The sequence below is a fragment of the Oryx dammah genome, unplaced genomic scaffold, assembly GCF_014754425.2.
Source record: "Oryx dammah isolate SB20612 unplaced genomic scaffold, SCBI_Odam_1.1 HiC_scaffold_27, whole genome shotgun sequence".
NCBI lineage: Eukaryota > Metazoa > Chordata > Mammalia > Artiodactyla > Bovidae > Oryx > Oryx dammah.
In genome coordinates this window covers 68,119,913-68,146,639 of record NW_024070211.1, presented here as the reverse complement: position 1 = coordinate 68,146,639, position 26,727 = coordinate 68,119,913, and the positions used below count along the sequence as shown (strand labels likewise).

Genomic DNA, 26,727 nt, shown 5'->3' with positions numbered 1-26,727 from the left:
TGGAATTCTCCAGGCAAGAATACTAGAATGGGTTGCCATTTCTTGCTCCAAGAGATCTTCCCAACCAGGGTTCGAACCCTGGTCTCCCACATTGTAGGCAGATTCTTTACCATCTGAGCCACCAGGAAAGTCTTGGTGGGTATAGTATACTTAATAATAATTCATTTTAATATTTTAAATTATTTCCCACTCTTTGTTCTTTTCTTTCAAGATACCTTTGACCTACTGCTCTTATTTTCTCCACTTTCTCAAATTCTCCCAAAACATTTGGCTATATTCTTTTAACTAAAATTTTATTTAAACAATATTTAATTTGAGAATAATTGAAATTTTCAAAAGATGCTGCTTTGACTGAATCACATAATACATCTCTTATTTAATCCTTTTTGTATTTTTCAATAGAATTTTTAGTTTTCTTTATGGATGTCAATATCTTTCCTGCTTTGTTTATTTCTATGTATTGTTTATTAGTAGTACATTTTAATGTTTATTGTGAGTAGTATGTTTTTGTCAGTGCTATTTTCTAACTTGTTTGTTAGATAAATGGAAAGCTTATACTATTAGCATATTTAGCCATTAACTGGCCATCTGTTACTCAATAATTATTCAAATGACATGATTAAAGATCTTGAACCATTTTAGTTTGAATAATTATCCTTATGACCTAATCAAGTTCATACAATACAATATAATAATATTAATGTTTTTGTACCAAGTAATTATATTTGTGTTAAAAGTAAACAAAAAAAACCTGCTGAAAGAAATTTTTCTGACTGTTTTTTTAAGATTGATGACACAAATTAAAAATAAGTGACAAAATTTAATACCCTATAAGCATCATACTGAGAACTTGTATTGCTGTGATTACCAGGCCAACATTAATGGAATTAAAATTTATTCATCCAACAAACATTAACTGAGTGTATACTATGTGCCTAGCACTTTTCAGTTGCTGGACATATAGAAGTCACCAACACAAACCAAAAGCAAAAATAAAGTCTATCTTTTTAAAAATTGTTAATGCAATGAAGAGAGATGAAAAACAAATAATTAGGAAACTATATAAAATGTCAAATATGATATTGCAGTTCAGAAAAGTGAAGCAGAGAGACAGGAGATCAAGATTAAAGATGAGTTCACAATTTTCAATCATGAGACAAGAACTATTTCACTAGGAGATATTGATTGGTCTAAAATAGGGAAATTTGAGGAGACAAACGAGAGACCTTCTGGAAGGTAAAAGAAATTTAAAAATGCAATAAGTATGGAAGTTTTTCAAGCAACCTATGGAGGTAATTATTTATTATTTATAGTCTTATTAATAATAGTCTCAATTGGGGTAAGAGTTTGTTAGGGACACTGAGTCACTTCTATGGTTTGAACTCTTGTGTATAAGATGAAAAAAAATCAAGGCAGGAATATAAAAATTGTAATATAGTATATGTGATTACATTAAACAAATTTAACAGTTTTCATGCAAATTAATATAATAAATTTTATTATTCATAAAGTATTTATAGTATTTTTACTTCACATCAATTCACTATATATTAGAAGTGATGTGATTCAGAGGGAATCATACAAGTCTAAAGCTGTAGGAAAACTTCTTTTTTTCAGCTCTGTTACTATATCTTTTTGATTACAACCATGAAACCTTTAGGGCTTCCCTGGTGGCTCAGAGGATAAAGCGTCTGCCTGCAATGCAGGAGACCTGGGTTTGATCCCTGGGTTGGAAATGGCAACCCACTCCAGTTTTTTTGCCTGGAGAATCCCATGGACAGAGAAGCCTGGTAGTCTACAGTCCATGAGGTTGCAGAGTCGGACATGACTGAGCGATTTCACTCACTCATGAAACGTTTTTTACACACTGTGTCAAAAAAGTTACTTTATTATTTCAAAACATGAGGCCCATGAAAATGTAAGTCCTCAGTAAAATGATATTACAGATTTCCCGTCTCCCCTGCTCCTCTAGTCATTTTGTCTATCGGATTCAATTTTTTACACCAAGGATAAAATATATTTTTTAAAGAAATAAAATTTTCTATACTTTAAGTCCACAGAATGAACTTTTAAAAATCTAGATAAATTTGTTAAAATTTTACAAGTAATGCTAAAGATATTTTATAAACGCACATGATGTAACAATTGTAATGAATGGAAAAATCTGATCACTGAGAATACCAATGAGATGACAGCACAACTGAAACATAGCAGCCTATACCAATTATTGACCATTATTGGTCTATATCACATTAATAAAAACATCTTCTCATTAACTACAGTCAATATGATGAACCCCCATTTTTGGCATCTTCCTGATAGATATGATTTGCTTTGAAAATTAAAGCACCATTCCATATCTGACTAGAACTTAAGATTCCTAACATCTTGTGGGATATTATCTTTCCAAGAACTTTTTCATGATCTATTCATTATTATTATAAATTTTATTATTTTAATCAGAGGATAATTGCTTTACAATATGGTGACTTTTTTTCCATACATCAAATCAGTATTAGGTGTATATATGTGCCCTCCCTCTTGAACTTCCACCTCCTCCCCATCCCACCCTTCTAGGTTGTCACAGAGCACTGTCCTTGGGTTCCCAGCATCATACATGGACTCCCACTGGCTATCCATTTTACAGACAGTAATGTGGTAGGAATGCAAACTGATACAGAGAACAGTATGGAGATTCCATAAATAAACTAAGATAAAGCTACTATGATCTGTTCTTATATTCAGTAAATAAATATGAAATGATAGAGAAGGTAAGCAATTAAAATTTATTTTAATCCTGCTTATTGATTTTCTTTTAAAAATAGAATTTATTAACTGAAATAAATCAGATTAAAGCAGTATTTTGAATTAGATTTTTAAATGCTATAGAGAGAATTTTATTCAAAACCTTTTAATATTGTTAAGTTTTCAATTTACTTTCATTGATCCCAAATGCCAGATATTCTTTTTTAAGAAAGCAGATACAATGTCTCATGCAGCAGCAGTGATTTACAACAATACTTTCACTTAGAATCACATGGAGAACTCCACAGCGCATTCTACACATATTGATTCAATTGATTTTGAGGGCACTGGTACACACGCGCATGCACGCGCGCACATGCACACACACACACACACACACACACACACACACACAAGTTCCACTAGTCTAGGGAATTCTGGCTGAAGTTAGAAAGATAGTCAGGTGGGAATCCTTATTACATTATTACACAATAAGAACTTTCTATTCAAAATATGGACCAGCAACATAAAGATCTCCTGGGAATTTGTTAAAAATACAAAATCTTTGGCCCTATCCCAAATCTACTGGTTTAGAATATGAACTTAAAAAGACCCTCAAATAGAACTCACAAAGAACTTTCGGGTATTTTTATGAGATCTGCCCCTCCTGTGAAGGATACCTTTCATACTTCCTGGAGTTAATCAAGCTTAATCCAGGAATCATGTGAAACTGAGATAAAAAACAATACAATCTATTAATTTATATTATTTAAATATGATATACAATTATTCTCAGGATAGTTATATTCAGTTATTCTCTCAAAGTAGTCAAGTTATATAAATAACAGAATCATAACCAGAAATCATAATCATAATCAGAAATTATGGTAGCTGTGGAATTAGAACCAGAAAAGTTATCAGCTAAGATGCATTTTTCACTATGAGAATACTGTTGCTGCTTGGGAAATATCTGAAACCTCTTGTCTGCAACACCATGGTCTCAATCTTCATGATAGTGAACTAGAAACTTGAAAAGTTCCTTATAGGGAAAGAATTTTCAGTCTCTCAACACTTTTGCTCTATAATTGCTGTTTATTTACATGCTTTGCATGACTCATTCATTTCTTCATACTTCTGAAGAGGAGCAGAATATGCCATCCCAGAATATGTCTCTTTGGCAAAATAGTTTTTTTTTTTTTTGAGATGATTATTTTAAGAGACAGCATAAACAGGAGAAGCTTTAAAAACAGAGTAGAAGTTACCCTTTTGCAAGGGACATTTTACATTTATAAAGAAAATATCTGTTTATGTTTCCCTCTCTTTACAAGGAAGCGGATCTTGTTTTTCAGGCCCTAAGACATGTCCAGCTTTATGCCACTCCATGGACTGCAGCACACCAGACTTCCCTGTCCTTCACTATTTCCCAGAGTTTGCTCAAACTCATATTCATTGAATCAGTGATGCCATCCAACCATCTCATTCTCTGTTGTCCCCTTTTCCTTCTACCTTCAATCTCTCCCAGTATCAGGGTCTTTTCCAATGAGTTGGTTCTTCATATCAGGTGGCCAAAGTACTGCAGTTTCAGCATCAGTTCTTCCAATGAATATTCAGGGTTGATTTCCTTTAGGATTGACAAGTTTGATCTTCTTGCTATCCAAGAGACTCTCAAGAGGCTTCTCCAGCACCACAGTTTGAAAGCAATAGTTCTTTAGTGCTCAGCCTTTTTTACTGTCCAGCTCTCACATCCATTCATGACTACCGGAAAAACCATATCTTTGACTATACGGACCTTTATCAGCTAAGTAATATCTCCAATTTTTAATATGCTGTACTATTGTTTTTGACTACTCCTCCCTTTTCTCTGTATCCCCTCCCTTCCCTGATTAGCCACTGTTTGAACCTGCCCTTTGGAACTCGGGGAAGGCCATGGATGTTGGAATCTTATCTACTCCCTACAAACAAGAAAAGGGGGACAGATAGTCTTCTGTGCCCAGGAGCCCCTCAGACCTGCTCAGTTTCAACAGGGAAAGGGAAGAGGGGATATAGGTATGTTAAGAGAGAGTAAATTATTGGGGGGCTTCCTTGATGGCTCAGATGGTAAAGACTCTGCTTGCATTGCAGGAGACCCAGGTTTAATCCCTGGGTGGAGCGAATCCCCTGGAGAAGGAGATGGCAACCCACTCTAGTATCCTTGCCTAGGAAATCCTCTGGACAGAGGAGCCTGGCAGGCTACAGTCCCTGGGGTTTCAAAGAGTTGGACACGACGGGGTGACTAATGCTTTCACTTTCTTTTCAAGTTAGTGTTAGGAAACACATGGGGCCTTAGAAGAACAGATGGGAGGCAAGGCCTGTGACTCAGGGAGTCTGGGTGTGTGTCAATGTCTAGTCTCCTTTCTTGTGACAAGAATCAATCTTCCCTCAGTGATGACACTTCCAGGCAGGGGCCCTTGGACAATTGATTCACTTTTGGGGAATCTGCCTTTAGGCAGATAAAGGCATTCAGAGAAAGAGAAAGCTTCTCTCTGCATTTGCTGTTTTTGCAAGTGCTTACAGCTCAAAATAATTAATATGCTAAGTGGCATACTTTTGGGTGGTATATTCTGCTACTCTTCACATATATTCTCTCAACCACTACAGTAATGTCTGATTACATTGTGGACTTTCCAGTACCCATTTTTAAATGATGCTTTAGATAAGCATAATGACATTATTTATTTTTCATCTCAAGAGTTATAGAGAAAATAACAGTTTCCTATAGCACCAAAACACACTAGAATCATCTGCAAATCTTTCACAAGTAGAGCTTATCATGAACCAGTTGCATTAGAATGTCTGGGATAAGGCTTGAATATTAATATCTTAATTAATAATACCTATCAGGATATGATAATACCTATCAGGATATGAAGAAGGCTGAGCGCCGAAAAATTGATGCTTTTGAACTGTGGTGTTGGAGAAGACTCTTGAGATTCCCTTGGACTGCAAGGAGATCCAACCAGTCCATTCTGAAGGAGATCAGCCCTGGGATTTCTTTGGAAGGAATGATGCTAAAGCTGAAACTCCAGTACTTTGGCCACCTCATGCGAAGAGTTGACTCACTGGAAAAGATTTTGATGCTGGGAGGGATTGGGGGCAGGAGAAGAAGGGAGGATGAGATGGCTGGATGGCATCATTGACTCGATGGACGTGAGTCTGAGTGAATTCCGGGAGTTGGTGATGGACAGGGAGGCCTGGCGTGCTGCGATTCATGGGGTCGCAAAGAGTCGGACATGACTGAGTGACTGAACTGAACTGAACTGATCAGGATATTCCAATGTCTGGCAAAATGAAACACAACACCAAGAGCACAGCAAAAATTAATGCCTAAAATGCACTGACAACTTAGTAGGTTATCCCCTTTACCCAGCATTACTATAGTTATTAAAATCTCTTGAATTTTTCTAGTCAGAAAAATGGTCTTCAAAAGAAAACTAGACACCTTGATTTATATATTTTTAAAATGTATAATTAGATTTGTTCAAAATCATTTCAAGGTGGATATTTAAAAATTGAATTTAAAATAATCCAACACATCTAACTAGCAAAAGTATTTATCGTATATGAGTTCTTTCAAATGTTTAGTTGTGTGGATTGAAAACAGAATCTATACTTGTGGTGATATATATTAAACATTTAATACTTCTTTCTTAATTCTTAATAATCATAATTTTAAATGTTTTATTAAGTGAATATGCTGTCTTATTAAATATATATGTCTAAAATGATATATGATTTAATCACTGGGTTTCTCAGGTGGTACTAGTGGTAAAGAACCTGCCTGCCAATGCAGATGGGGCTTCAATCCCTGGGTCATAAAGATCCTCTAGAGGAGGGCATGGGAATACACTCCAATATTCTTGCCTGGAGAATCCCATGGACAGAGGAGCCTGGTGGGCTATAGTCCATAGTCACAAAGAGTCAGACATGACTGAAGCAATTTAGCATGCATGCACATATTACCCTGATTTCAAATTATTTGGATCTATTCCGATATTAGATCAAAGAGCAAATATTTGACACTTGATGATAAATAAATTTTATATTTTACCTAAAGTTATTGAAATAACATTATATAAAAATTTAAATAACTTTTCAAAATTTTTGTCTGTACATAACCATGTTTTGTGTATTCTTTGCTCAAATCTGGAGCATTATGAGACATTCTGATATGTATATTAACTAACAGTGACCAAAAGGTAAAACATTAAAATGTCTCCAGGAATAATCAATAATCTTACATATATAAACTTTTTTTTTTCCAGGGCTATGGTGGCTATATTGCATCCATGATCTTAAAATCAGATGAAAAACTTTTTAAATGTGGATCGGTGATTGCACCCATTATAGACTTGAAGTTGTATGGTGAGTACTTCCTACAGACTGACCTAAAATAATGTATTGATTTATAGAAACAAAAGTCCTCATGTAGAGCTGCTCAATCGAGGTCATTTACCATGTACCATTTACCATGTACCTTCAGAGGTGTTTTCAGCAGTTTATAACCTCTATGATTCAATCAGTTTTACTCGTGCATGCCAATTAAATGTGAACGGTAGAAACTAAATAATGAAATGTGCTAGTCAAATGGTTTTTAGTGTATCCTTAAATTTCTGTTTTCTTGGATCACAGCCTCAGCTTTCTCTGAAAGATATCTTGGTATGCCATCAAAAGATGAAAGCACATACCAGGTAACTAACTTAAAAACAATGAATAAAGAATAGTATTTTTATTCTAAAAATTCTGAATGCAAATATAGGTAAATCTCTATATACAGATTTTTGTGTTTTTATTTATAGGCATCTAGTGTGCTACATAATATTCATGGCTTGAAAGAAGAAAATATATTAATAATCCATGGGACTGCTGACAGTAAGTAGCTACTTAGTGTCATTTGCTGCTACTGATTGGTGGAGTCTGATCTTAAACAAAGGGGCACCTCCAAGGATTTGCTTACAGGAGGTGCTATAACCTTCTGGGGAGGAGAGCAGAAGAGAATGGCACAAGCAATCTGATACCTGGTAGAAAGTGGGCAGAAGGACAGAAGGACATCAGGACTAAGAGTGGAGGAGGCAACGGGGCTTGATGGCAGCCACTGTGCAGTAAAACTCTGTGATGATGGAAATGTCTGTGCAGCTGAACACAGTAACCACTGGCCATGTGCGCTTGACATGTTTAGTATGACTGAGAAACTGAAGTTTTACATTTTATTTAATTGTAATTAACAAATATAAATAACCACGTGTGGTTAGTCACTACTAGGATCATGTTGTTCAGCATACTGCAAATGGACTCTAACCTGAAAAGCAACAGCATAGCAAAAGGTGCGAGCACTGAGATGAAATTCTGATGAGATTTCTCACTTAAGTTAAAACAAAAACCAAAAAAACCACTTTTATATCATCTCCTTTTTTATTATTTTATACTTTGGAGATGGATGTGATTGATATGACTAGTAATAAATAATATCATTTTATATTCACCTGAAGTGTTTGTGCCTCAAAGAAATTATATCTTTTTTCACATTATTTTATGTGAAATTTTACAACAGAAGGCTGAGTATTTATAGCTCCACTCACAGATGAGAAAAATCAATTTCAAGGAGGAAACTGATTTATCCAAGGCTACCTGGCAAGTGAACAAAGAGAAGCAAAGCCTTGAAGCAATATTTCCTAAATCTTAAACTTGTTTTTGTCAGTCCACTCTGCCTTGCCTCAGTATTTTTATCCCATTTTACAGAGAATATTACTAACAAGGTCTTACAGTGAAGATAACACTAGCCTTCAAACTTGACTTTTAAGCATGTCAGGTCATAGTTAAAATAGTTAAATCAGAGCTCATATCAATACTGATATACAAGATGTATATATTATGTATATAGTATATATGTGAATAAATAGGTAAATGAGGGAGAAGAGACAAATCTGCCTTAGGTAGATTTCCAAACCATTTTCGTAGGTGCCCCAACTCAAAGAGGCAAAGCTTAATCCTCCTCCCTTCACCCTTTTGATTTTCTTCAAAAGACGACTAACTGATGCGAGCCTGTGCAATAGGACAGGGAACTGGCGGTGCTCTGTGCTATGCTTCACCCACCTGATAAAATGTAAGCAGAACTTCAACACCAGTCACTTCAAAGGAAGTGCGCCTATGTATTTGCACACACACACACACACACACACACACACACACACACAAATATACTCACACACACACATACACATATTCCATAGGGGACTGGTAGATTATAGGCAGTCAGTCAATAGTAATATAATACTACCATTATTAGGATTATCTTTCAAAATTATCATCAAATCAGGAAACTCAACCAACTAGACTTAATGCCTCTATTTAGTTTTAAGAAGGGATACATGGCAATTATCAACACACTTTGCACTAGAAAGTAAAGAGGAAAAAAAAAAACTGGAAAGTCCATTTGGACATTTATTTTCAGCTTTATCCATAAAGCTGAATGATGGAGTCTTTTTCAGTTTGTTTTCTACAATAAACAAATAAGGTATATAGAGTATCATTTTACCTCAGTCATTACCCTATTTATTAGCATTTCTGGTAGCTTACCTTTATGGAGCAATTTGCACAGTTATTTAGAAATGACAAAGTAATTTTCCCATTAAGTACAATAAGAGAATGTTGGAAAAGATTACGAGACTTAAAAGATGAAAATGATTATTTGGAGTCTTTTATTGTCTGCTCTGTGGCAGGATCAATCAGTACCATAGCATTAGAGCAATGAAGAAGTCTAAATTATTGGTAAGGCTGCCCTACTTTTACAAAGACAGTTGAAAAAAGTTAGCTTAAAAGTTATTTACAGAAATTTGAAGATTCACAGTTTAAGAATGTACAGCCAAGGCAGCCTATGAGCAAAATGCTACACAAAATTATTGAAGTGATTTGTCCCAGTCTTCACAGCTAGTTCAGGTCAATGTTGCTGCGCACACGTAGGCTGCTGTGCTACTTATTTCAGTTTTGTAACTGAGTTTCAGGGAGTAGCAAGTGAGAAGGAAAGAGGAGAAACCAACATGGTCCACATTGAATATTTAGCCCTGAGTAATGAGATATGCATGCTATTTTCTCAAGATGTGCTTTTCTTCCTAATTTGATATAAGGCAGAATGTCAGTGTTTGAGATTGACCCTAGTAATCCTCAGAAACGAAGAAGGCTGGTTTGCTGTATTACTATCCAGACAGGCATTCGCTCTGTTAAAATTATTATCATGGTATAAAATATCTGAATAATTAGAAATAATAAATGACATTCAATAAAGTAAATCTAACCACAATTCTGGAGAGTAAGTAGAGACTTAGTAGTAACTTCTGCTTTAATGTATTTTTTATAATGTGAAGTTCAAAGTTTTATTTCCATTGTATGGACTGGCTTTCCAGATAAAGCTAGGTATCAGTCTTTTAAATGTACACTGGATGTAACGTAAAATACTTAATTTCTTTGAAAAAATGCTATAAAAACATTCTAACCCTGAAAAATGTATTTCCTTCAATATCATAATTTAATTTCTTGCAGCCAAAGTTCATTTCCAACATTCAGCAGAATTAATCAAACACCTAATAAAAGCTGGAGTGAACTATACTATGCAGGTAAGCCACTTTTTCAGAAGAATGTGTTGTTTTACCTTAGTTTCTTGTTGTGAGATACAGAACACAGTTTTTATATGATTCCATCTCCCACCCTTTTATTTTTTTGTTGTTGTTGTTCTTTTTTTTTTTTTTTTTTTACCAAATTGTCTTTACTTCCTTATTACAGTGAGAATGTAGATCATCTTGTTTTACATGTGAATTGCATAAACTCTTTCAAAAATGCTTGTTTCTCAGACGTTTACTCATATCACTAATAAGAAATTCTTTTAAAATGATAAATTTTATTTCCCTTCTTGTCCCTTTGTCTTTCTGTCTGTCTCCATCACTCTTTTCATGAAAGATAGGGGGTGAAGTGTTTTGAGTAAATATCACAAGAAAAAAGGGAAAAGAGAAAACATCATTTACATTTCTGCATTCAACCATATTTAGTAAATATTTATCAAGGACTTAATTTACATGGGTCTCTATATTAAATGGGTCAAGAAGACATACTTTAAACATCAAAGAACTTTCAGTCTGATGGAGTAGTTAGAAAGGGAAATAAAGTTACTTTCATTCCTAAGCATTTGGAAGAACTAAAAGTGATTCAGCTTATCAAAAATATAGGTACCACGGTTAGAATGATGAAAAATGAAGATGTAGCAATAAACAGATGGAGGGTCATGGCACTGATGATAAGACTGTGAGGCTTTATTTACTCAGAGGGAAATGTGGCACTAGCTAAAAACTTTATACCCAGGAATTGATGTGACAATATTTTCACTTATATTAAAAAAAAAAAATCACGCATGTTGTTTATATTGGAAATGACACTGTCAAAGTAAAAATTTCATTGTGCAAAAGTAGACAAAAAAGGAAAATTTTATTTGGGACTACTGTAACAAGGGAGGAAGACTAAACTCATCTTTTTTGAAACAAAGGGCTGGGGAGTTTTTAAGAGTCCCCATGGAGGGATTCATTGATCCTGGTGTTTGGTAACAGGCCAGGGAAAAGTAAAGTAAGTAAAAGTAAGGAAAGGAAAGGAAAAGTAAACTTTCTTGTGCCTTTATGGTAAGAGATAGTTTTACAACTTGGAGACTGGGAAATGGGGATGCTCTCTCCTTCAGTGTTTACATTTCAAAGTGATGGTTTCCAGGAATTCCCTGGTGGTCCAGTGGTTAAGAGTCAGTGCTTCCAATGCAGGGGGTACAGGTTTCATTCCTGGTCTGGGAACTAAGTTACCAGATGTTGTGTGGTGCAGTCCCCCTGCCCCCCAAAATAACTAAAAGTAAAAAAAAAAGATAAAAAAGAAACAGAGAGATGGTTTCCAAGTCCTTGAGGAAGATATTTCCTGGATTGTAAAATTGGCAAAAGTCTGAAAGATGATTTATATAAATTTCAAAGGGGCAGAGAATGAACTTACAGTTGCCAGTTTTCTACATTAAATATTCTAAAGGGAGGTCAGAGGCCTATAGTCAGGATGAAACTGTCTAAAATGTAGCTAAGTTGATATTAATACCATCTTGTTCAATGTGAACATAGAAGGCTCTAACTGTTTGGAAAACAAATCCTAATTTATTTACTTTATTTATTTTTTGGCTTGCAGGATCTTAGTTCCCCAACCAGAGATTAAACTCCAGGCCCAAGGCAGCGAAAGGGCAGAATCCTAACCACTGGAACACCAGGGAATTCCCAACAAATCCTAATTTACAGACAAAAAATTGCATTTTGTCTCAAGTGTCTTATTTTGATCTAATTAAAATAAAAATGAAACATTTAGCATGAAAGACTCAGAATTGAATACCATGAGATTTTGGTTAAATATTGTTTTCCAAAGTTCCCTTGCCATGGAGCTGAAGTAATGAATTCTGAGCGAGAAGCCTTTCTTTGACAACTTTAAATCTCCTTTCCATTCAATACCTTAGGTCTACCCAGATGAAGGCCATCACGTATCTGAGAAGAGCAAGTATCATCTCTACAGCACAATTCTCAGATTCTTCAGTGATTGTTTAAAGGAAGAAATACCAGTGTTACCACAGGAACCAGAAGAAGATGAATAAAGGACCCTATTTATATAGAGCTGAAGGGAATATTGAGGCTCAGTGGAACCTAACTGTAATATTGTAGATGCTCCAGAATTTCAAGAGCAGCTTAAGGAGATGACACTGGAACAGCACACTCAGAGACAATGAACTAGAATTTGAGTACAGAAGTCCATGTCTACTGTGTTGCCAAGGGTGCAGACCCTGTTTCTTTGTGTAAGAAAAGTCAAAGGGTTGGTTTCCGGGGAGAAATTAGTTTTGCATTAAAGTAGGGGTAGTGCATGTTTTCTTCTGTTACCCCCTATTTGTTCTGTAATTAATTGCTCTCATTTTAATTTCAGTGGCCATCATCATCTTTGCATATAATGCACAACTTCTCAGTACTACAATCCCTGATCTTTGATGGCCAAGCTGCAATCTAACACTTTACTGTACCTTTAAAATAAGTGCAATTCCTTCATTGTCTATTATGATGCTTAAGAAAAGAGTCAGTTAATAAAACCAGAGTATTTTATGTAACTTCTGTTTATAAAAAGACATTTTTAAATGGGTCACAGATCATGTAGAAATATGGGTTTCAGCACCTTCCAAAGTTCAGCCAGTTATCAGTAGATACAATATCTTTAAGTCAACACATGAGTGTACGTCTCACAATATGTATACACACGTGTGCATAAGCAGTCAATAAATCTATCTTTACGTGTTATTCATGCTACAAAGGATAAACTTGATGACTTAGAAGAGATGCTTACAGGCTGTAATGGATGCTTTGTTTAATGAGCCAAATATGATGAAATTTTTTTCAATTCAAATTCTAGCTATTGCTTTCCTATAAATGTTTGGGTTGTGTTTGGTATTGTTTTTAGTGGTTAATAGTTTTCTAGTTGCAGTTTAATTTTTTGAATATGATACCTTGTCACATGTAAATTAGGTACTTAAATATTAAATTATAGTTTCTGATAAAGAAATTTTGTTAACAATACTATACCACTGAGTGCTATTTTGCTCTTTTGGTGGAAAATGCTTTTTTAAAACACTTAATCCTTTTTCTTCTCTCAATGAAAAACCAATTCTCATTTTCATTGTAAAAGCAAAGAGCTGGGTTATTTCATTTGCCAGTTCTTATTTAGTATCCCGTGCCTGCCCAATACATTTGTTACTGTTTAATTTAAATCCTTCTGGTGAAATTCAGAAATGAAATACTTTTTATTCATTGGCCAAAAAAGTTCACAAACAGCAGTGTTTACTATTTAAGGCACAAAATGCATTAATTTCTGTGCTGTGTTGATCTGCAGTAATGAGTAATTGAGAGTGTAAAATAAATGACTGTAATGAAGTCAATTTAAGTCATGAGAATATTAACTTTTCTGACAAGAGTCAAAGAATATCTTCTCATTTCACTGGAGGGATCTTCCAGAAGAGATGTCCAAAAGTCAAGCACAGAAGTTCAGATAAATCTAGGCAGAAAGAAGACTGGGGTTTTTTTGGTTTTAAAAATTCCTTAGGACAGGCTAGATTATGATGACATTAGAATACCAGGAGGAAACTTAAAAATTTCATGGAATTGCTCAGTAACCCTCTTGTTTTATGAAGGCATCAACCCCAAAATCTGGGTGTTTGGAAACATATAAGTCATTTTTGGGGCATTCTGCTTTTCTCCTGTATTCTTTGAAGCTGCATCTTCACTGCTGTGTTGGATTCCATTTAAAATGGGAAAAATTTTTGAAAGACCCATTTCAGGTCTTTTTCAAGACTAGGAAAACACATTTTTTAAAAAACAAAAATAGGTATAATGTTTTAAAAAATAAGTGTAAAAGGAAAGTTTTGCCTATTTTATTAAGATGGAAATTTCTTTTTTAGACTGATTTGAAGTCCAATTGAAGCTTTTTAATCAATATTTTAAATTTCAACAGCTAGAGTTTTTATGATATGCAAATAATTATGTTGTTTGAAAGATGTGGTGTTATTGTCTATTTGAGTAACATTTAAAAAGTATTTACCTTTTACTGTTCATCATTTCTCCTGTTTTATTATTATTATCAGTGTTTATTTTTCAATTAATTTAATACAGCTTCTAACATGAAAGACATTAGTCTGGAACCCGCTTTCACCTTGAAGGTTAAATAGATATCCAATGAAAACTACTGATTAATAGGAAGGTGGAAAAATTTTTTTCTGTGATTATCTGGCTTTTCATAATTGGGCTATTTTGGATAAGGGAGATGCTCACTAAAACACACAGGCATCAAATATTAAAGGAATCATCTAACTGGATTTTGTCCTTTTACATTTGCCCTTGGTCATAGTCTCACTATTTCATATGTGTTCATAAATTCTAATAGTTTCCTAGAACTTTCTAAGTATTATTTCCAGGAGCAAGCTTTCTAAGTGCTGTTTTCCCCCTAAAGTTAAGAAAGAAAAAATGACTCAAAATAAACTTCCATAAGTTTATGGAACTCAAAATAAGTTCCATAAAAGAAAGGTAAGCAGTATTCAGTCATCCACAGAGATGAGCATATAATATTTTGAAGCTATTTTAAAAAAAGAAAGCAATTTCTCATCTTAATTGTCTCCATTGAGGTTTCTAAGTCAACACTTGGGACTAAATAGACTTTGTAGATTGTTTCAGTTTCTTGACAGAATTTAGGGCAGAGGACTCACTTCAAAACATGAATCTCAGGCCTCCCTGGGGGCTCAGGGGTAAAGAATTTGTCTGCTCATGCAGAAGACTGTTTCGATCCCTGGTCCCAGAAGATCCCTCCTGCCACAGAACAGCTAAGTCCATGTGCAACAACTACTGAGCCTGTGCTCTAAACCTAGGGAACTGAAACTACTGAAGTCCACGCACCCTAGAGCCTGTGCTTCACAACATGAGAAGCCACCAAAATGAGAAGCCCACATATCACAACTAGAGAAAAGTCCCCGCAGCAATGGAGACCCAGCATGGTCAAAAATAAATAAATAAATAAATAAATAAATTTATGAAACAGACAGAAAAACACGAACCTCAGTTCACCTGGAGGATGTGTCTTCTTGATTGGATGTTTAGCACTGAAATCAACATTGAGGGTCTCATAGTGGTAGATCTACTAGAACGAGACGACAAACTTGTCTTTGCCATAAAGAAAATTACTTAAGCCATGGAGCTCAAAGTGGTAGGCATTGAAACAGAAGTATCTGGGACTGAATTGCTTTCAAATCTCAAGAGTCATTGAGGACACATGCCTGCTATGAAGACTCATGTATGAAATGCCACTTGTCAACTAAAAATATAGTCTCTTAAAGTAGAGAGTTATTTTATTTGGTGAGAATGTTAAGGACTCTGAGCTTGGAAGATAGCATCTCAGTAGCTCTGAGAAAAATGCCAAGGAGGCAGGAGGGGGAGTCAGGCTATCTACAAGTTCATAACAAATGGAGCAGGCATTCTGAACAGCAAAGATTATTGTGAGGTAAGAAAAATCAGATATCAGGTTAAGGAATGTTGCATTCTGTGTATGGGAAGATGCAAGCCTCTGGGCTCACTGAATGAACTCTTTTCATAATGCACCTCAGCTATCTGGGGCCAATCCTCTTTCATTGTTCACCTTAAGGAGTGGCAGATGGCTGCTGCTTGCATTCCCCCAGCTCCTCAGCAGTCATCAAGGGGAGTGGCAGCATCTGCTGGATTGCAGTTTTGGAAGCCCTCATTCACATTTGGAGGCCAGAAATTTCTGATGGCTGTGACATTTCTTGTATGTTGGTATGACAGGAGATATTTTCATTTCACACACTTCTGCCCTTCCTCACATGGTTTAATCACCTACACATCCTGCAGCAACCAGCATTGTAGTAAATAAACCCTGACACCTCAGCTGGGCTCTTTCTCACTTTCTCTTCTCTGCTGCTAATGTTGTCTATCTGCTAGAACCAACAGTCTCATCACTTACATACTACAAACCTATATAACAGTTTAATGGCTCCACAGAAATCCAATTAATGGAAGACAGAAGCAGCTGACTATATGTTCCCCTTTTCCTTCCCTTAGACATTCTACATGGTTCTTAAAGGCCCCATGAAACTCAACTGCCCACATCTATACATACTTCGATGTCCCTCTTCCCTATTTCTAGCTTCTCAGTCCTATTTTCTAGAATCACTTCCCAAAATAAACTACCTGTGCACCAATGTTGAAATAGGTTTTACTTTCTGTGGGAACACTTTCTTCCCACCAGAGCATATCATTGTGAATACAACAGGATGAAGAAATAGTATGAGAATAAAGAAGTGGTTTCTTTTCAGGTTGGAAATTGTTACTACCCAAAAGTTATTGTACTTTTACTGAATACCAAGCATGCAGCAAGGACTTTATATTGTTCATCAAATTGAATCTTTTCAACATGCTCTGAAATAGGTATTATGATTCCTATTTTATGGATAAAGAAATTGAGTCTCAGATAAGTATGTAACTTGTCAAATTTGCATAATTAATGAATTGTTTTTATTCAGGTGCTAAGTCCTATCTCATTCTTTGCTGCCCCAAGAGCTGCAGCATGTCAGGCTTCCCGGTCCTTCACTATCTCCCAGACTTTGCTCTAACTCATATCCATTGAGTTGGTGATACCATTCAACCATCTCATCTTCTGTCACCCCTTTCTCCTCCTGCCCTCAATCTTTCCCAGCATCAGGGTCTTTTCCAGTGAGTCAGCTCTTCATACCAGGTATCCAAACTATTGGAGCTTGAGCTTCAGTGTCAGTCCTTCCAATGAATATTCACGATTGATTTCCCTTAGTATTGACTGGTTTGCTCTTGCAGTCCAAAGGACTCTCAATAGTCTTCTCCAGCATCACAGTTCAAAAGCAACAATTTTTCAGTGCTCAGCCTTCTTTATGGTCCAAACCTCACTATATGTACCTTTGTCAGCAAAATGATGTCTCTACTTTTTAATATGCTTTCTAGGTTTGTCATAGCTTTTCTCCCAAGAAGCAAGTGTCTTTTAATTTTATGGCTGCAGTCACTATCCACAGTTACTTTGGAGCCCAAGAAAATAAAATCTGTCACTGTTTTCCACTTTCTCCACTTCTATTTACCATGAAGTGATGAGACTAGTTGCCATGACCTTAGTTTTTTGAATGTTGAGTTTTAAGTAAGCTTTCTCAGTTTCCTCTTTCACTCTCATCAAGAGGCTCTTTAGCTCCTCTTTGTTTTCTGCCTTCAGCTTGAGCTTCATCCAGCCAGGCAATTTGCATGATGTACTCTGCATAAAAGTTAAATAAGTAGAGTGACAATATACAGCCTTGATGTACTTCTTTCCCAATTTTGAACCTGTCTGTTCCATGTTGCTTCTTGATCTGCATACAGGTTTCTCAGGAGACAGGTAAAGTGGTCTGGTATTCCTCTTTCAGAATTTTCCAGTTTTTTGTGATCCACACAGTCAAAGAAAATTTGGTCTCTGGTTCCTCTAAATCCAGCCTCTTCTAAATCCAGCTTGTACCTGTGGAAGTTCCCTGTTCATGTACTGTTGAAATCTAGCATGAAGAATTTTGAGCATGATCTAGCTAACATATGAAATGAGTGTAATTGTGCTGTAGTTTGGACATTCTTTGGCATTGCCCTTCTTTGAGATTGGAATGAAAACTGACGTTTTCAGAACTGTGGTCACTGCTGAGTTTTCCAGATTTGCTGAGTGCAGCACTTTAATAACATCATTATTAATGAGTAAATACCATAAAACCCAGCTCAAGCCAACTTAGAAACCCATTCTGTTCTAAACTATTCCTGAAATGAGGAAAGTTTTAACTCATGTTCACCTCAACTGAGAATAGATTTTAAATATTTAAACATTTAGTTAGAGATATTGTTAGGAAAATTTGATAGCAATAATGCTGAAAGGTAAATGATAGTTCAGTGTACAATATTGCCATGTTTGAGTTACATGGTTTCCCTAATGTCAAGAGTACACATGTAATATTAAAACGTTTTATTTTTCTGCTTGGGATATGTAACAGCTCTCTATCCATTCAAACTCTTGCTCAGAGAAATCATAACTTTATGCCTGGGAAGTTGTAAGTAAATTCTCTTGCTCTGGCATTAACCTGCTGCTGCTGCTGCTAAGTTGCTTCAGTCGTGTCTGACTCTGTGTGACCCCATAGACGGCAGCCCACCAGGCTCCCCCGTCCCTGGGATTCTCCAGGCAAGAACACTGGAGTGGGTTGCCATTTCCTTCTCCAATGCATGAAAGTGAAAAGTGAAAGTGAAGTTGCTCAGTCGTGTCCGACCCTCAGCGACCCCATGGACTGCATCCCACCAGGCTCCTCCATCCATGGGATTTTCCAGGCAAGAGTACTGGAGTGGGGTGCCATTGCCTTCTCCTAACCTAGGACATTCCAAATACTCCAAGAGGTATTCAAAGCATTATGTTAATCAAAGCACCCAGGCTTATAAACATGAAGAAAAGAAGACCTTGTCTCATCATCAAACACTGCAAATTTAGATGTCATAGCTGGAGTCCACCATCCAATTTGCAATCTGACTTAAAAATGCGTTATCTTCCACCTTTCTGTCATTAGAGGGAGTAGATTTTGCTTATACTGATCAGCTCTGCTAACATTATATTCATTTCATTTAACAATATTCCAGCAATTCTGGAGGAGAGTGCCTGTGATTTTAAAAATTTACTCTTGGACTACCCTGATGGTTCAGTAGTTAATAATCTGCCTTGCATTGCGGAGACAAAGGATCAATCCCTAGTTTTGGAATATTCCACATGCTGTGGGGCAGCTAACGCCATGCACCAAAAATACTGAGCCCTCATCCAGCAGCTATTGAAGCCTGTGTGCCAAGAGCCTGTGCTCTGCAATAAGAGAACCCACTGTGACTAGAAGCCTACAGCTAAAGACTGGCCCCCTCTTGCCAAAACTAGAGAAAGCCTGTACAGCAACAAAGACCCAGAACAGTAGTAAATAAATAAATAAAAATTTCACCAATGCAGACAGGTTTTAAAGAAGAAACCAGCCATATAAAAGTGCAACTTTGTTTACATTTTTAAAAAAAAATTCCAATTAAGTTTAACATAGCCAGGTACAGGAATCACAAGATTTTTTTTTATTAATTAATTTATTTTTTATTTTACTTTACAATTCTGTATTGGTTTTGCCATACATTGACATGAATCCACCACGGGTGTACATGCATTCCCAAACAGAGCAGTTTGGTTAAAGAAAATCTCTGGATTGATTGTCACAATCTACATTTTTTCTATCAGACTTAGCACCATTCAACTAAGCAATCTTAGGCATGAATGAACCTTAACAATACAAATTCCATGCCGCCAATAGCATCATAGAAAAAGAACTCACATTTATTTAAGGTCTAGACTTTTTAATCGCATAATTTCAACTAATCTTCCAGCCAACTATATGAGATAGATGACATAGTTCTCTGAAGAAATCAAGATTCAGAGAGGTTAAATAATGTTTCAGTAGAATGGCACTAGTGGTAAAGAATGCACCTGCCGATGCTGGAGATGCAAGAGATGCTGGTTTGATCTCTGGGTTGGAAAGATCTCCTGGAGAAGAAAATGGCAACCCAATCTAATATTCAGGCCTGGAGAATCCCATGGATAGAGGACCCTGGCGGGCTATAGTCCCATGGAGTCACAAAGAGTCAGACACAACTGAAGCAACTTAGCATGCAAGAGTCATACAGTGTGTAAGTGACAGAACCAGGATATGAACACAGATCATGATGACCTCAAAGTCCTCAACTGCCATAATCATATCTGTGCATTTTTAAACTAGTGAATTGCTAAGGTTTGTCATGCATATTTTTAGATTGGATTCAGCTTTCAATCTCTCTCTATTCAGTGTTGCCATTTAGTATACTTGTGGCTTCTAGTAACTGAATAGAAACTTAAAAGTTGCTTAAATACTTGCGACTCAATATGTAAGAAGCTTGGACATCACCCTTGTTGGTTAGAAATGCAGATTCTCAGGCACTGTTTCAGCTTTCTAAATCAGAATCTAAATGTCACAAGGTCCCCAAGTGATTTGCACACTCAGTACAGTTTGAGAAGCACTGGCTTAAATGACAAATATTTTTGTTTATTAATTATTTTTAAATTTATATTTAATTGGAACATAATTGTTTTACAATGTTGTATTAATTTCTATTATACAACAGTGTAAACCAGCTATATGTATACATATACACTCTCCTCTCTTGAGCCTCCCACCCACCCCATCACACTCCTCTAGGTTACCACAGAGTACCTAGCTGAGTTCCCTGTGGTGTGCAACAACTTTCGACTGGCTATCTATTTTACACATGGTAGTGTATATCTGTCAATGCTGCTCTCTCAATTTGTCCCACCCTCTCCTTCCCTTGCTGTGTCCACAAGTCTGCTCTCTATGTCTGTGTCTCTATTCCTGCCCTGCAAATAGGTTCGTCAGTACCATTTTTCTAGATTCCATATATACGCATTAATAGACAATATTTGTTTTTCTTTTTCTACTTAATTCTGTATTCTCGTCCATATCTCTACAAATGACCCAGTTTTATTCCTTTTAATGACTAATATACCATTGTATATGTTGACTCACATCACAAGAGATGCTTGTTGGTGCTTCTAGGAGCACTTTAATAGACCAAATTGGAAATCAAATTCCAGCCTCCCCAACCTTTCCCTTCTCCAGCTCCAGTGGGCTGCTCCTCTGCTTCATTGGCTGCAGCTGCTGCGAGCAGTACATTCTTTCATGGCAGTGTCCAAGGATAGTTAGGCAAAGAGGACTATTGCTTTTAATGAGGAAAGATAATTCCTTCAAGGCCCATTGTCCATGGTTTGGTTGCAAGCCTCCATCCTAGATATACAAGAACCTGGTAAGTTCTATATATGAAATTGCAATATCCTTCTTGAGGGTGCAACTGGTAAGAATGGTGCATGCATGCTAAGTCGCTTCAGTCATGTCCAGTTCTTTGTGTCACTATGGACCATAGCCTTCCAGGCTCCTGTGTCCATGAAATTCTCCAGGCAAGAACACTGGAGTGGGTTGCTGTGCCCTCCCCCAGGGGATCTTCCCCCCAGGGATTGAACCCATGGCTCTTATGTCTCCTGCATTTGCAGGCAGGTTTTTACCAATAGTGCCACCTGAGAAGCAGTAAGGCTGGTAGGAGAACTGATGTAAAATAGGTGTCTAATGTATGTATTACCCAGAATAAGTAAGAACACCCTACTAATGATGATCCTTAGTCCTGGCATTTCAGCCAGAGGCATAGCTAAGGCACTGAACAGTGAAACTGGGTAAACACAGACCCTTCATTTGAAAGTGTCTCATAAGACCCTGAACTCCAGGCTTTGTTGCCAAGAGTTAGTACACCTTCCCTAACCAACATTGTCTCTTTTCTCTTCTGATCCTCGTCAGTGACACATTGTTGCCTGCGGGAAGGCAGTTTTGAAATATGATTGCTGTGCTAACAGTCCCATTTTTCAGGCTTTATTTGCTCTAACACGATTTATGAAGGCTTGATTATCTCTGTATAGAGATAATCATAAGGCATAGTCCAATGGGAAATAAAAGTTCTGTCAAAGAAACACAGGTAACACAGTCTCCCCATTCATATACATTTTTTAGATTAAATTTTTATTTTTTGTACAATTTAAAAGGTTACTTTCTATTTATAGTTATCACAAAATATTGGCTACATTAGACAATATGTCCTTGAGCCTATCTTACACCCATTAGCTTTTGCCTCCTACTTCCCAATTCCTATGTTGCCCTCACCCCCACTTGTAACCACTAGTTTGCTCTCTATATCTGTGAATCCACTTCTTTTTTGTTTTATTTTTTAGATTCTCCATATAAGGGATATGACATAGTATTTCCTTTTCTCTGTCTGACTTATGCACTTTTGGTGGTTGTCATGCTTATTACCTGACACCTCTTCATCCCTTTAGAATAGCAAGTGTGAATTTTAAAAATATGGTGTAAATGAATTTTGAGTAGCCTTTAGGGAGAACAAAATTGTTTTGCCCAGATACATGGGAAATAGCAACTTCAACGTTGACTTCAAATCAAAATAAAGCTCAAAGATTTTTGTGCCAAAGTCAGATACTGTGCTGTTTGATACAGCATTAGCATCTTATTTTACCATTGAATCTAATGAACATATCTAATACATACATGGATATCTTAGTTCAAACGTTTTATAGCTGAGTCATCATTTACCAAAAATATCAGCATATTCAGTTCATGTTTTGATTTTCATTCTTTTATAATGATCCTCATATTACAAATGGTACTCCCTTGGACCCATTCCATTTGAAAAAATATCCCATAATGAATCAACTTGTTTTATTCAAGTTAAAAAGCTTTCACGTGTCCACTACCATACTGAAGAGCAGTTGCTCTGCATGCAGGTGTCTGTCTCACTCACAGTTTTAAGGAAATTTATAGTAAAGCCCTTCCATTTTCTGGCAATTATTTCTCAATCCAAAACACTCATGGCAGAAGGACATAGATTCTAAAAAGAAAAATAATACTTTAGTTCTGTTTTCATTTGTATTGCATTAGCTTTTCTTACCTGAAGGAAATAATTCACATCCTATGGAAAGATAAATATTTCTGGAGTATAAAGGTAGTAAACAAAACAACCTGCTGCCCCTGGCACACTGCGTGCTTTGGATCTCAGCTGAGTTTCTGTTCACCTTGGACCCCAAACCAGTCTTCTCCTCTGAATGTCACTAACCTTCCAGTATGCCTCATTCGTTTTCACAGTCCAGGAGATCATATTATTTGCATGCTTTTCTTTGTCTCCATGTAGAGTGGTACTAGTGAAAAGAGTTCAAAGTGTTGGCATACAAAATTAATTTTTAAAATTTATCTGGACTCTGTATGATATTGGAGATTTTCTTTAGTTGATCCTTATTCACTTTTCTATCAAATTCTAATTTATCTCTCTCAATTATTTTCAATTCACCCCAAACCCCAAATTCTCACTCATTATCTTATTTCACTGAATATAACGCTTGCTCACATACACTCTTTAATATGTGTAATTTAGATTATACCCTTACCTGTAATTTGCTAGGGGAATAAAAAGATAATAATAATCATCATAATAGTATTCATAAAAATAAAAATAGGTAACATTAACTTGTTCCTTAATTTGTTCCAGGTCCTAGGATAAGCTCCTTAATACAATATTTATGTAATATTTAAGATAGTTGCATGAATTAAGTATAATCAATATCCCAACTTTTACATGAGGAAACAGTAATTTACCAATACAATATTGTAAAGTAATTAGCCTCCAACTTAAATAAATTTATATTAAAAAATGAAAAAACAATTGAGTTACTGAAAGGCATTGGATTAGTCACAGTAAGATATATTAATTAGTGCCATGAAATTTTAAAAAGTTAATTTCAGTATGTTAAGTACTTTTTAATATTTATTCTTATTTATTTATTCATTTGCTGTGTTAGGTCTTAGTTGCGGCACACAGGATCTTTGATCTTCATTGTGTGTGTGGAATCTAGCTCCCTGACTAGCAGTCGAACTCAGACACCCTGCATTGGGAGCACAGAATCTTAGCCACTGGGATCCCCAAGAAAGTCTGAGTATGTTGAGTAAATAAATCTTTACTTCTCACATGATGTCACACATGGGCAGGAGAGTCATTTTACATTCCCCTGGCATCTGAAACACGGACCTCCATGCTGTTATGTCAAAGGAGGAAAAGATTGAAGAAGACACATGATACCCTCTTACAATTGCCACCTTTCTGAAGTGACACCATTACATCTGCTTGGAGTTCATTTTTCAGGACAGCTCTCAGCATCTCACCCTAACTGCAAAGAGACTGGAAAATGCAGAATGAATGGAGAATTTAGGGAGCACTACAATCACTGACACAGTCCACCATTCTGGACATCAAACATTTCACTTGCTCCTTTGATTCCTCTATACAGAGTACAATCAATCCCACCACAAAGGACACAACCTCAGCCCTTTCCAGCTCAAGGTCCAGAATTGCTGAGTATTGTACATTAGTCCATGTAAGAATCCTTTCGGTCTGAAGATATTTAAACTTTAAAATGATCAGTTTTCTTTCCCCCAGGCTCCTAATACACAAAAGTGGCACAGGGATGGGATAACCAAAATAAATGGTCCCCTTTGAAATGGGAAAAAGTAAATCTGCATTAAGAGGTAATGCAACTTTCCTACTACCATCAAACATTTGGTATATGTAAGAAAAGCAAGACAAATACCACGGTCTTACCCTTTATTTAAAAATTTTCAAAAAATGAAATAATTCCTTATTATTTTCCAAATTTACTGAGGAAGATCTTTATTTTTTCAAAATTTGAATAAACTTATGGGTAAAGAATCTACCTGCAATGTAGGATCCCTGGGTCATGCCCCTGGAGAAGTGAATGGCAACCCACTCCAGTATTCCTGCCTGGAGAATCTCATGAACAGAGGAGCCCTGCTGGGCTACAGTCCATTTAACAGTCAGACATGACTGAGCAAGTGACTAACACTTTCACTTCATGAATTTAAACATATTTTATACATACTGTGCTTAATCGCTGAGTTGTGCCTGACTCTTTAAGACCCCATGGACTGTAGCCCGCCAGGCGCCTCTGTCCATGGTGATTCTCCAGGCAAGAATATCGGAGTGGGTTGCCATGCCCTCCTCTGGGGGAATCTTCCAGACCCAGGAACTGAACCCAGGTCTCCTGCATCGCAGGCAGTTTCTTTACTATCTGAGCCACCAGGGAAGTCCTTAAACCTGTAAATCACAGTTATTATCCTGATAGTTAGTGCATGCCTGCATTATTCAATCTCAGCATATTTAAATTGGTTCTTGAGTCCTTTTAGCATTATCTGTGTAATTTGTGGAAGGCTCTAGGGATGTTTTAGTGGACAGGGCTAGAAAATACATTTTAAAAGTAATATACATCTTGAGTTCAACACTTTTAATCTCTTTTATCAAGTACTTTTTTATGTTTTTAATTTTTTTTAATTTTTTGGCCATGCAGTTTTTCTTGCAGTCCTACCAGGGACTGAACCCACACCCCCAGCATTAGGAACACAGAGTCTTAACCACTGGACCACCAGAAGAGGCTCTCATTTTATGTTAGTGAAACTAAACCTTTATTTATCTATTTTAAACCATAATTCAATTTTACAGTGGCAAGGAAAATATGCCAACCTTACTGACAATTAAATTATACTATACATATTATTTGGGGCTTCCCTGGTGACTCAGATGGTAAAGAGTCTGCCTGCAGTGCAGGAGACCTGTGTTCGATCCCTGGGTCATGAAGATACCATGGAGAACTATGGAGATAAATTGTATTTAGAAACTACTTTGAGAAAAACAATTTTTCAGTATGATTATACTGTATACTCAATATAAGTTATTGATTTTATTTTCCCTTACATGTTTAAGATCTGTTCACTACACTCTATTTTGATGTACAATAATCTAAAATATTTGCATGATTCCAAAATTAAATCTACAAAAGGAAATTTAAACAAGATTCAGTTCCTCTTTTCTCCACTCATTCTCTCCCAATACATATAGTACTTAAAATGTGGTTTATATATTCATTTGAAACTATGATTTGACAAAACATGCATATATTGGCATTTACTTCTAGATTCACAAATAAACAGTGCCATATTGAGACACATTTATCCACCTACATTTTTCACTTAAATTCTTATCTCTTTAGGAGTATCAGAATATAATCCTTGTGCTTTATTATTACTGCATATTACAATGATATAATAGCAATAATGCCTGCTATTTGGGGCACTGTATTGAATTTATTAATTAACTTCAAGATTAGTAATATATTTATCATGCTGATCCGTCCTAAATAAGAACACAGCATGTATTTTGATTCATTCAGAAGTGTTTCAAAGTTAATATCATATGGATTTACACTTCTCATTTTAACCTAGATATTTCCATTTTGTTATTATAATAATTAGGTTATTCTCTTATGACTATTTTTCTTTGTATACATGAAGGCTAATAATTAAAATTAAATTAGTTTTCAAGATAGACTTTCCTTGATTCCTTCAACAAATTATCATATGTGTGTGTATAATCATATACCAATACAGATACTTCTAACTTTTCCTCTGTAATTCTTATACTAATTGTTTTTGCTAGTCTATGTTGACTGAAGATAGGATTTTCCCCTGATTTGTTCTTAATTTTAATGGTGAAGAATAAGTATTTTGTTATTAAGAAAGAGGATAACTATTGGTTTAAGGTATTTATTTTATAGGGCTTCTCTGCTGGCTCAGACAGTAAAGAATCT

General features: G+C 36.0%; 1 protein-coding gene across 1 annotated transcript in view; it reads left to right on the top strand.

The window, feature by feature from the left end:
- DPP10 (dipeptidyl peptidase like 10) overlaps positions 1-13,394 on the top strand; it is a 118,646-nt gene extending 105,252 nt beyond the window's left edge. Inside the window, exons 14-18 of the mRNA XM_040228988.1 lie at positions 7,047-7,146; positions 7,414-7,472; positions 7,581-7,653; positions 10,318-10,391; positions 12,296-13,394. Coding sequence (XP_040084922.1) covers positions 7,047-7,146; positions 7,414-7,472; positions 7,581-7,653; positions 10,318-10,391; positions 12,296-12,430 — 441 coding nt within the window. The 3' untranslated portion in view covers positions 12,431-13,394. The remainder of the gene's footprint in view (positions 1-7,046; positions 7,147-7,413; positions 7,473-7,580; positions 7,654-10,317; positions 10,392-12,295) is intronic.
- The last annotated feature ends 13,333 nt before the right edge of the window (positions 13,395-26,727 follow it).